Below are 13,772 nucleotides of genomic sequence, written 5' to 3'. Positions count from 1 at the left end.
AGTTGGAACAACAACCTGCAGTACCTGCACACTCCAGGAACAGGGTTCTAGATGGCACTTTTCTTTCTATGAGTGAAGCGACCAGAGACCACCTGTTTTGCCTCTTCAGCCTAGTAACCATTAAGGAGCCTCAGGCAATGGTTGCTATGTTTGTTACATGCATTACGTCACACACATATTGTGTATGTAGCTATGCACTGAATATAGAGGATGTCCCAAATGTGATGTTGATTCAAATATCTATTTGCTACATAACCAGTAGAGTATGATATAAACTTGCCATCTTTTTAACAATGATCTCTTACTGTTCTCACTCCAGGTGTAACCTCGTAGAAGGTATCGACAATGAATACGTCAAAAGTTGCCTGTATGACCCAAAGACGTCCCCACTGTGTCCAATTTTCAGACTGGGCGACTTGGTACAGCTGTCTGGCTTCAACTTCTCCGCCATAGCCAAAGTGGTGAGCAATATGCTATTATATTTATGAGTAAAGGGGGTCTGAAAGCACCTGTCAGTCCGTGTATGGCTGTGGTTTCCTTTTGGTGTAACGAGGTATGATGGTTGTGTTATTGGTAACGAGGTATGATGGTGGTGTAATTGGTAACGAGGTATGATGGTGGTGTTATTGGTAACGAGGTATAATGATGGTGTGATTGGTAATGAGGTATAATGATGGTGTGATTGGTAACGAGGTATGATGGTGGTGTAATTGGTAACGAGGTATGATGGTGGTGTTATTGGTAACGAGGTATAATGATGGTGCTTTTGGTAACGAGGTATAATGATGGTGTTTTTGGTAACGAGGTATAATGATGGTGTGATTGGTAACGAGGTATGATGGTGGTGTAATTGGTAACGAGGTATGATGGTGGTGTTATTGGTAACGAGGTATAATGATGGTGTTTTTGGTAACGAGGTATAATGATGGTGTTATTGGTAACGAGGTATAACGATGGTGTGATTAGTAACGAGGTATGATGATGGTGTTATTGGTAAAGAGGTATAATGATGGTGTGATTAGTAACGAGGTATGATGATGGTGTTATTGTTAACGAGGTATAATGATGGTGTTTTTGGTAACGAGGTATAATGATGGTGTTATTGGTAACGAGGTATAATGATGGTGTGATTAGTAACGAGGTATGATGATGGTGTTATTGGTAACGAGGTATAATGATGGTGTTTTTGGTAACGAGGTATAATGATGGTGTTATTGGTATGGTATGGTGGCAGTGTTATTAGTAACGAGGCATAATGATGGTGTTATTGGTAACGAGGTATAATGATGGTGTGATTGGTAACGAGGTATAATGATGGTGTTATTGGTATGGTATGGTGGCAGTGTTATTGGTAACGAGGCATAATGATGGTGTTATTGGTAACGAGGTATAATGATGGTGTTATTGGTAAAGAGGTATAATGATGGTGTGATTAGTAACGAGGTATAATGATGGTGTGATTGGTTATGAGGTATAATGATGGTGTTATTGGTAACGAGGTATAATGGTGGTGTGATTGGTAAAGAGGTATAATGATGGTGTGATTAGTAACGAGGTATAATGGTGGTGTGATTAGTAACGAGGTATAATGATGGTGTTATTGGTAAAGAGGTATAATGGTGGTGTTATTGGTAACGAGATATGATGATGGTGTTATTGGTAACGAGATATGATGGTGTTATTAGTAACGAGGTATAATGATGGTGTTATTGGTAAAGAGGTATAATGGTGGTGTTATTGGTAACGAGGTATAATGATGGTGTTTTTGGTAACGAGGTATAATGATGGTGTTTTTGGTAACGAGGTATAATGATGGTGTGATTGGTAACGAGGTATGATGGTGGTGTAATAGGTAACGAGGTATGATGGTGGTGTAATAGGTAACGAGGTATGATGGTGGTGTTATTGGTAACGAGGTATAATGATGGTGTTTTTGGTAACGAGGTATAATGATGGTGTTATTGGTAACGAGGTATAATGATGGTGTGATTAGTAACGAGGTATGATGATGGTGTTATTGGTAACGAGGTATAATGATGGTGTTTTTGGTAACGAGGTATAATGATGGTGTTATTGGTAACGAGGTGTAATGATGGTGTGATTAGTAACGAGGTATGATGATGGTGTTATTGGTAACGAGGTATAATGATGGTGTTTTTGGTAACGAGGTATAATGATGGTGTTATTGGTATGGTATGGTGGCAGTGTTATTAGTAACGAGGCATAATGATGGTGTTATTGGTAACGAGGTATAATGATGGTGTGATTGGTAACGAGGTATAATGATGGTGTTATTGGTATGGTATGGTGGCAGTGTTATTGGTAACGAGGCATAATGATGGTGTTATTGGTAACGAGGTATAATGATGGTGTTATTGGTAAAGAGGTATAATGATGGTGTGATTAGTAACGAGGTATAATGATGGTGTGATTGGTTATGAGGTATAATGATGGTGTTATTGGTAACGAGGTATAATGGTGGTGTGATTGGTAAAGAGGTATAATGATGGTGTGATTAGTAACGAGGTATAATGGTGGTGTGATTAGTAACGAGGTATAATGATGGTGTTATTGGTAAAGAGGTATAATGGTGGTGTTATTGGTAACGAGATATGATGATGGTGTTATTGGTAACGAGATATGATGATGGTGTTATTAGTAACGAGGTATAATGATGGTGTTATTGGTAAAGAGGTATAATGTTGGTGTTATTGGTAACGAGGTATGGTGGCGGTGTTTTTGGTAACGAGGTATAATGATGGTGTTATTGGTAACGAGGTATGGTGGCGGTGTTATTGGTAACGAGGCATAATGATGGTGTTATTGGTCATGAGGTATAATGATGGTGTTATTGGTAATCATCATTGACTGGATGTATTGATTGATCTGACAGGGTGGGGCGATTGGTATCATCATTGATTGGACCTGTAACCTGGACCATGCCCAGTCAGACTGTAAACCGATCTACTCCTTCCACGGTCTCTATGGAAACCCCGACGAGAAAGACACGGCCAGAGCATCTGTGGGATACAACTTCAGGTACATGAAGCATCTGCCATGGTCTTGTGGTTAGTGCTGCAGACCCTGGCACACAAGGTACATGAAGCATCTGCCATGGTCTTGTGGTTAGTGCTGCAGACCCTGGCACACATGGTACATGAAGCATCTGCCATGGTCTTGTGGTTAGTGCCGCAGACCCTGGCACACATGGTACATGAAGCATCTGCCATGGTCTTGTGGTTAGTGCTGCAGACCCTGGCACACATGGTACATGAAGCATCTGCCATGGTCTTGTGGTTAGTGCTGCAGACCCTGGCACACATGGTACATGAAGCATCTGCCATGGTCTTGTGGTTAGTGCTGCAGATCCCTGGCACAAATGTGTACCAGAGTCAGCATGGGTTTGAAATCCAACTTACTGCCCTTCTGACTCACAATCTCTTCTACATTTCCTGTCCTATCTCAAGTTAAGATTTTAAATAAATCAAAGAAAAACCCTTAGAAAGGGGTCGTGTTAGCCATGAGGGTCGTGTTAGCCACGGGGGTCGTGTTAGCCACGGGGGTCGTGTTAGCCACGGGGGTCGTGTTAGCCACGGGGGTCGTGTTAGCCATGAGGGCCGTGTTAGCCATGAGGGTCGTGTTAGCCATGGGGGTCGTGTTAGCCATGGGGGTCGTGTTAGCCATGGGGGTCGTGTTAGCCATGGGGGTCGTGTTAGCCATGAGGGCCGTGTTAGCCATGAGGGTCGTGTTAGCCATGGGGGTCGTGTTAGCCATGGGGGTCGTGTTAGCCATGGGGGTCGTGTTAGCCATGAGGGTCGTGTTAGCCATGGGGGTCGTGTTAGCCATGGGGGTCGTGTTAGCCATGAGGGCCATGTTAGCCATGGGGGTCGTGTTAGCCATGGGGGTCGTGTTAGCCATGGGGGTCGTGTTAGCCATGGGGGTCGTGTTAGCCATGGGGGTCGTGTTAGCCATGGGGGTCGTGTTAGCCATTGGGGGTCGTGCTAACCATGCGACTAAGGAAATTACACTATTCATTACACAGCTTACTCTTCTTAGTTGCATGGCTAGGGTCATGTGAAAGGCAGAAGAGATACAGATCTGAACACTAGCATAGAGGATGAAAAGTGTGTCTACATTTTGTGCTTTAGGTATGCAAAGCATTATATGGAGGACAAGCAGGAGAAAAGAACGCTTCTGAAAGTGTTTGGGATTCGATTTGACATCATTGTTCGTTCAGTGGTAAGTTCATGAAGTTCACGATTGCGATCCTTGTAATGTTCCAGACAGTGTTTTTGAATTCCTCCCTTACGACTGTAGATTTAAAAAGTCTAAAAGATTGTTGATGTTATTGTTATTTTCCAGGCCAGAAAATTTGATATCATTCCAACACTAACAGCTATAGGATCTGGTGTTGGCATCTTTGGAGTGGTGAGTCTTTCAATACTACACATCCTGTCTGATACTACACATCCTGTCTGATACTACACATCCCATCTGATAGTACACATCCCCTCTGATAATACACATCCTGTCTGATAATACAAATCCTGTCTGATACTACACATCCCGTCTAATACTACACATCCAATCTGATACTACACATCCCATCTGATACTACACATACTGTCTGATACTACACATCCTGTCTGATACTACACATCCTGTCTGATACTACACATCCTGTCTGATACTACACATCCCACCTGATACTACACATCCTGTCTAATACTACACATCCCACCTGATACTAAACATCCTGTCTGATAATACACATCCCACCTGATACTACACATCCTGTCTGATAATACACATCCTGTCTGATACTACACATCCCATCTGATACTACACATCCTGTCTGATACTACACATCCCATCTGATACTACACATCCCACCTGATACTACACATCCTGTCTGATACTACACATCCCATCTGATACTACACACCCTGTCTGATAATACACATTATATATGATACTACACATCCCATCTGATACTACACATCCTGTCTAATACTACACATCCCATCTGATACTACACATCCTATCTAATACTACACCCTGTCTGATACTACACATCCTATCTAATACTACACCCTGTCTGATACTACACATCCTGTCTGATACTACACATCCTGTCTGGTAATACACACCCTGTCTGATACTACACATCCTATATGATACTACACATCCTGTCTGATACTACACATCCTGTCTAATACTACACACCCTGTCTGATACTACACATCCTATATGATACTACACATCCTGTCTGATACTACACATCCTGTCTAATACTACACATCCTGTCTAATACTACACACCCTGTCTGATACTACACATCCCATCTGATACTACACATCCTATATGATACTACACATCCAATCTGATACTACACATCCTGTCTAATACTACACATCCCATCTGATACTACACATCCTATCTAATACTACACCCTGTCTGATACTACACATCCTATCTAATACTACACCCTGTCTGATACTACACATCCTGTCTGATACTACACATCCTGTCTGGTAATACACACCCTGTCTGATACTACACATCCTATATGATACTACACATCCTGTCTGATACTACACATCCTGTCTAATACTACACACCCTGTCTGATACTACACATCCTATATGATACTACACATCCTGTCTGATACTACACATCCTGTCTAATACTACACATCCTGTCTAATACTACACACCCTGTCTGATACTACACATCCCATCTGATACTACACATCCTATATGATACTACACATCCAATCTGATACTACACATCCTGTCTAATACTACACATCCTGTCTAATACTACACATCCCATCTGATACTACACCCTGTCTGATACTACACATCCTGTCTGATACTACACATCCTGTCTGGTAATACACACCCTGTCTGATACTACACATCCTATATGATACTACACATCCTGTCTGATACTACACATCCTGTCTAATACTACACACCCTGTCTGATACTACACATCCTATATGATACTACACATCCTGTCTGATACTACACATCCTGTCTAATACTACACATCCTGTCTAATACTACACATCCTGTCTAATACTACACACCCTGTCTGATACTACACATCCCATCTGATACTACATATCCTATATGATACTACACATCCAATCTGATACTACACATCCTGTCTAATACTACACATCCTGTCTAATACTACACATCCCATCTGATACTACACATCCTGTCTGATACTACACATCCCATCTGATACTACACATACTGTCTGATACTACACATCCCATCTGATACTACACATCCTATCTAATACTACACACCCTGTCTGATACTACACATCCTATCTAATACTACACACCCTGTCTGATACTACACATCCTATCTAATACTACACACCCTGTCTGATAATACACACCCTGTCTGATACTACACACCCAATCTGATACTACACACCCTGTCTGATACTACACATCCTGTCTGATACTACACATCCTGTCTAATACTACACATCCTGTCTAATACTACACACCCTGTCTGATACTACACACCCAATCTGATACTACACATCCCATCTGATACTACACATCCCATCTGATACTACACATCCTGTCTGATACTACACACCCTGTCTGATACTACACATCCCACCTGATACTACACATCCCACCTGATACTACACATCCTGTCTAATACTACACACCCTGTCTGATAATACACATCCCATCTGATACTACACATCCTGTCTAATACTACACACCCTGTCTGATACTACACATCCCACCTGATACTACACATCCTGTCTGATACTACACATCCTGTCTAATACTACACATCCCATCTGATACTACACATCCTGTCTAATACTACACACCCTGTCTGATACTACACATCCCACCTGATACTACACATCCCACCTGATACTACACATCCTGTCTAATACTACACACCCCGTCTGATACTACACATCCTTTCTGATACTACACATCCTGTCTGATACTACACATCCTATCTGATACTACACATCCTGTCTGATACTACACATCCTGTCTGATACTACACATCCTGTCTGATACTACACATCCTGTCTAATACTACACATCCTGTCTGATAATACACATCCTGTCTGATACTACACATCCTGTCTAATACTACACATCCTGTCTGATACTACACATCCCGTCTGATACTACACATCCTGTCTAATACTACACATCCTGTCTGATAATACACATCCTGTCTGATACTACACATCCTGTCTAATACTACACATCCCACCTGATACTACACATCCTGTCTGATAATACACATTATATTTGATACTGCACATCCCATCTGATACTACACATTCCATCTGATACTACACACCCAATCTGATACTACACATCCTGTCTGATACTACACATCCTGTCTGATACTACACATCCTGTCTGATACTACACATCCCATTTGATACTACACATCCTGTCTAATACTACACATCCTGTCTGATACTACACATCCTGTCTGATACTACACATCCCGTCTGATACTACACATCCCATCTGATAATACACATCCCATCTGATAATACACATTATATATGATACTACACATCCCATTTGATACTACACTTCCTGTCTGATACTACACATCCCGTCTGATAATACACATCCTATCTAATACTACACACCCCGTCTGATACTACACATCCTGTCTGATAATACACATTATATATGATACTACACATCCCACCTGATACTACACATCCTGTCTAATACTACACATCCTGTCTAATACTACACATCCCACCTGATACTACACATCCCGTCTTATACTACACACCCTGTCTGATACTACACATCCTGTCTGATACTACACATCCTATCTGATACTACACATCCTGTCTGATACTACACATCCTGTCTGATACTACACATCCTGTCTGATACTACACATCCTGTCTAATACTACACATCCTGTCTGATAATACACATCCTGTCTGATACTACACATCCTGTCTAATACTACACATCCTGTCTGATACTACACATCCCGTCTGATACTACACATCCTGTCTAATACTACACATCCTGTCTGATAATACACATCCTGTCTGATACTACACATCCTGTCTAATACTACACATCCCACCTGATACTACACATCCCGTCTTATACTACACACCCTGTCTGATACTACACATCCTGTCTGATAATACACATTATATATGATACTGCACATCCCATCTGATACTACACATTCCATCTGATACTACACACCCAATCTGATACTACACATCCTGTCTGATACTACACATCCTGTCTGATACTACACATCCTGTCTGATACTACACATCCCATTTGATACTACACATCCTGTCTAATACTACACATCCTGTCTGATACTACACATCCTGTCTGATCCTACACATCCTGTCTGATACTACACATCCCGTCTGATACTACACATCCCATCTGATAATACACATCCCATCTGATAATACACATTATATATGATACTACACATCCCATTTGATACTACACTTCCTGTCTGATACTACACATCCCGTCTGATAATACACATCCTATCTAATACTACACACCCCGTCTGATACTACACATCCTGTCTGATAATACACATTATATATGATACTACACATCCCACCTGATACTACACATCCTGTCTAATACTACACATCCTGTCTAATACTACACATCCCACCTGATACTACACATCCCGTCTTATACTACACACCCTGTCTGATACTACACATCCTGTCTGATAATACACATTATATATGATACTACACATCCCATCTGATACTACACATTCCATCTGATACTACACACCCAATCTGATACTACACATCCTGTCTGATACTACACATCCTGTCTGATACTACACATCCTGTCTGATACTACACATCCCATTTGATACTACACATCCTGTCTAATACTACACATCCTGTCTGATACTGCACATCCTGTCTGATCCTACACATCCTGTCTGATACTACACATCCCGTCTGATACTACACATCCCGTCTGATACTACACATCCCATCTGATAATACACATCCCATCTGATAATACACAGTATATATGATACTACACATCCCATTTGATACTACACTTCCTGTCTGATACTACACATCCCGTCTGATAATACACATCCTATCTAATACTACACACCCTGTCTGATACTACACATCCTGTCTGATAATACACATTATATCTGATCCTACACATCCTGTCTGATACTACACATCCCACCTGATACTACACATCCCATCTGATAATACACATCCTATCTAATACTACACACCCTGTCTGATACTACACATCCTGTCTGATAATACACATTATATCTGATACTACACATCCTGTCTGATACTACACATCCCACCTGATACTACACATCCTATCTGATAATATATATCCTATCTGATATTGCAAAACATACAGAATCTCCAGTAGCCTACTGTATATCTCTTAAACAGCTTGTATAGAAATAGACTAAACATATGTTTATCTATTAAACAATGTGATGGAGGTAGTTGTGATCACAGAATTACATTCATATCACATTTCCACGGCTCCAATTCTGCTCTAATTGTGCTGTTTCCAAAGGCGACTGTAGTATGTGATCTGATTCTCCTGTATCTACTACCCAAGAGGGAATTCTACAACAACATGAAATTCAAGGTCACTGAAACGATGGAGAAGGTGAGTTTACATCTAACTGTTGCGTAACATCCAGTTTAAACACCAGGTGGCAGCAAAGAGGCATTTTTTTTTAAATAAAATAGTTGTGAAGATAACTGGGAAGACAGATCCTCAACAGTACACACGATTATTTACCCAACAGTTCATGTGTTGTCTCTCTAAGAATGACGTAATAATAATAATTTGCTCCTCCTTTGGGGAAGGCTACTGTGTCCCACTTTATTTTTAATACGCATCAGTTTTTATACGCATCACTGCATCCTGGATTAAAAGGTTGGCTGGTCCTCATTTAAGCCACGTAGATTTGTATTTATTTTATATATTACCTTTATTTAACTAGGCAAGTCAGTTAAGAACAAATTCTTATTTTACAATGAATACCAAAATGTCTCCTGTGGGGACGGAGGCTGGGATTAAAAATAAAATGTTTTATAAAATATAAATATAGGACAAAAACACATGACAACAAGAGAGACAACACAACACCTCATAAAGAGAGAACTAAGACCACAACATAGCAAGGCAGCAACACAACACCTCACAAAGAGAGAACTAAGACCACAATATAGCAAGGCAGCAACACATGACAACACAGCATGGTAGCAACACAACATGACAACATGGTAGCAGCACAACATGACAACAACATGGTAGCAACACAACATGACAACATCATGGTAGCAACACAGCACGACAACAACATGGTAGCAACACAACACCTCATAAAGAGAGAACTAAGACCACAACATAGCATGGCAGCAACACATGACAACACAGCATGGTAGCAACACAACATGACAACAACATGGTAGCAACACAACATGACAACAACATGGTAGCAACACAACACCTCATAAAGAGAGAACTAAGACCACAACATAGCAAGGCAGCAACACATGACAACACAGCATGGTAGCAACACAACATGACAACAACATGGTAGCAACACAACACCTCATAAAGAGAGAACTAAGACCACAACATAGCATGGCAGCAACACATGACAACACAGCATGGCAGCAACACATGACAACACAGCATGGCAGCAACACATGACAACACAGCATGGCAGCAACACATGACAACACAGCATGGCAGCAACACATGACAACACAGCATGGCAGCAACACATGACAACACAGCATGGTAGCAACACATGACAACACAGCATGGTAGCAACACATGACAACACAGCATGGTAGCAACACAACATGACAACAACATGGTAGCAACACAAAACATGGTTCAAACATTACTAGTGATGGCTGTTTAACATGAAGCTAGGGTTAGGATGGTGGTTGAGGCTAGGGTTGAATCAGGATGTAGACATGAAGCTAGGGTTAGGATGGTGGTTGAGGCTAGGGTTGAATCAGGATGTAGACATGAAGCTAGGGTTAGGATGGTGGTTGAGGCTAGGGTTGAATCAGGATGTAAACATGAAGCTAGGGTTAGGATGGTGGTTGAGGCTAGGGTTGAATCAGGATGTGAATATGGACATGAAGCTAGGGTTAGGATGGTGGTTGAGGCTAGGGTTGAATCAGGATGAGGACATGAAGCTAGGGTTAGGATGGTAGTTGAGGCTAGGGTTGAATCAGGATGAGGACATGAAACTAGGGTTAGGATGGTGGCTGAGGCTAGGGTTGAATCAGGATGAGGACATGAAGCTAGGGTTAGGATGGTGGTTGAGGCTAGGGTTGAATCAGGATGTAGACATGAAGCTAGGGTTAGGATGGTGGTTGAGGCTAGGGTTGAATCAGGATGTAGACATGAAGCTAGGGTTAGGATGGTGGTTGAGGCTAGGGTTGAATCAGGATGTAGACATGAAGCTAGGGTTAGGATGGTGGTGAGGGTAGGGGCGAATCAGGATGTAGACATGAAGCTAGGTTTAGGATAGTAGTTGAGGCTAGGGTTGAATCAGGATGTGGACATGAAGGTGGAGTTCTGGCTTGAGGCTAGGGTTAGGAATGAGCTGGGATATGGGACATGACTCTGGGGTTGAAGTTAGGGGTTAGTTAGTTGACAAATGAACATCTATAAACCATCTATTGGAGACTTTCCAAATAACATGTTATCCAAAGCAGTGTTTATTTTCATCCCAGTCTTTAGTGAGAGCACGCCTTTGGGCAAATTCAAACTCCAACTGACACTCTGTTGTTAAAGTGTAAAGAAGATATCCCTTCAGATCACTTGAACAAGAGATGTAAAATCTCAATGTGTTTCGTCTGGTTAAATAAAGGATGAAACAATAGTTTGGAATATTATTTCCCTTCGTCTTTATTTAATACACTCAAACTCAAATCTTACAAAGTAAATATGTTTAAAATACATTAGTCGAGAGTGTAATACTGGTTTCAAACAAGTGAAACAGAAGATGGTCAGATACGAAATGGATCGATATAAATCTGAGTCTGTCTTTCAGGAACCTTTAGATGAGCTCAAGTCTGAAAAAGAAGTATCCAAGGTAAGCACATAGTGTGTGTTTGTGTCATACACCAGTTATCACCTTTAAACTGTTATTGTTTGTGGTTACCGTGGGTGACAGGCCAACACATTGTGGTGTAGCATGTCATTGATGTCTTCTTGGCCACACAGAAGCATTCAGAAGAGGTTCTAGTGCATCACGAGGCACCGCTGTCAGAGACTTAGCCCTACAGCAGCTGCCGGGATCAGATCAGTCTTAAGGTTTGTGTTGACTGGTGTGGGTCCTCTGGTTTGTGTTGGAATACTTACAAAAAAAACATCCTCTTTCCCTCCCTTCCTGAACTACAGTCTGATCTGACATGACTTGATCAGTGGACAGCTATCAGACTGTGTTCGGCCCAATAGAAGGGACGAAGGAAGGATGAATGTATTCAAACATGGCCCAGAAGAAACACATTGGTCAACCACATAAGCATGTTTAACTATTGGTGGGGGATCGATTAAGAGGAGTTCAATACATTTTGCATCTGACAGTTATTGCCTGATGTGCACACTGTAATCTACCCCCCCCCCCCCCCCCGTAGGCCTATTGAACCAAACGGGCAATATTGCGTGTTTTTTAAGGAGTCCCATTTGAACATAGGCCGGGTTTGTGTTCCTCTCCTACAGGAGTGATTCTGCAGAGGGGTCCTGACTCCTGGGCTCCAGTCTGCAGTAACAGGTGTCTGCGACTCCAACAAACTGACTCCAGACTGCACTGAGAAATGTACATTTTTAAATGATTAAACAAGTGTGATGGTTTTCTGCCTGTGTCCACTTTCCTGCTCTATGATTCAACTGATATTTATTGCCTTCAAATCATGTCAACAGACCTGAAACAATGCTCTCAGTTTAAGAGATTTTTTAAATGTTATTTTACCTTTATTTAACTAGGCAAGTCAGAACAAATTCTTATTTACAATGACGGCCTAGGAACAGTGGGTTAACTGCCTTGTTCAGGGGCAGAACAACAGATTTTTACCTCGTCAGCTCAGGTATTCAATCTAGCAACCTTTCGGTTACTGGCCCAACGCTCTAACCACTAGGCTACCTGCCGATAGATAATTACGGAACATTCTTTCAGACAGCCACCCTCCTTTGTTTGTCTAATAATAATCATCAGGGGGACAGGGAGGACAGGCCCCCCCCACATTCTGAAATTGCATTTATGCCCCCCCCAGTTTTATCATTGGAATGTGATACAAAACATGGCGTCGATGTGCTTTAGGACCATGCGGACGCCTCCGAGCGGTCGGGTAGGCTGCTTGCTGTCGGGTAGGCTGCTTGCTGTCGGGTAGGCTGCTTGCTGTCGGGTAGCCTGTTTGCTGTCGGGTAGCCTGTTTGCTGTCGGGTAGCCTGTTTGCTGTCGGGTAGGCTGTTTGCTGTCGGGTAGCCTGTTTGCTGTCGGGTAGGCTGTTTGCTGTCGGGTAGCCTGTTTGCTGTCGGGTAGCCTGTTTGCTGTCGGGTAGCCTGTTTGCTGTCGGGTGGCCTGTTTGCTGTCGGGTGGCCTGTTTGCTGTCGGGTAGCCTGTTTGCTGTCGGGTGGCCTGTTTGCTGTCGGGTGGCCTGTTTGCTGTCGGGTAGCCTGTTTGCTGTCGGGTAGCCTG

General features: G+C 42.1%; 1 protein-coding gene across 3 annotated transcripts in view; it reads left to right on the top strand.

Annotated features, from left to right (window-relative positions):
* Positions 1-12,931, top strand: part of p2rx1 (purinergic receptor P2X, ligand-gated ion channel, 1) — a 52,363-nt gene extending 39,432 nt beyond the window's left edge. For 2 of the 3 annotated variants that reach the window (XM_055941518.1, XM_055941517.1), the window contains exons 7-14: positions 320-461; positions 2,894-3,039; positions 4,149-4,239; positions 4,363-4,428; positions 9,611-9,706; positions 12,126-12,167; positions 12,299-12,388; positions 12,797-12,931. In XM_055941518.1, the coding sequence (XP_055797493.1) occupies positions 320-461; positions 2,894-3,039; positions 4,149-4,239; positions 4,363-4,428; positions 9,611-9,706; positions 12,126-12,167; positions 12,299-12,352 (637 nt within the window). In that variant the 3' untranslated portion in view covers positions 12,353-12,388; positions 12,797-12,931. The remainder of the gene's footprint in view (positions 1-319; positions 462-2,893; positions 3,040-4,148; positions 4,240-4,362; positions 4,429-9,610; positions 9,707-12,125; positions 12,168-12,298; positions 12,389-12,796) is intronic. The other variant, XM_055941519.1, reaches the window with a different exon arrangement.
* The last annotated feature ends 841 nt before the right edge of the window (positions 12,932-13,772 follow it).

The sequence above is a fragment of the Salvelinus fontinalis genome, chromosome 13 (genome assembly GCF_029448725.1).
Source record: "Salvelinus fontinalis isolate EN_2023a chromosome 13, ASM2944872v1, whole genome shotgun sequence".
NCBI lineage: Eukaryota > Metazoa > Chordata > Actinopteri > Salmoniformes > Salmonidae > Salvelinus > Salvelinus fontinalis.
This window is presented reverse-complemented; position numbering and strand designations above follow the sequence as displayed.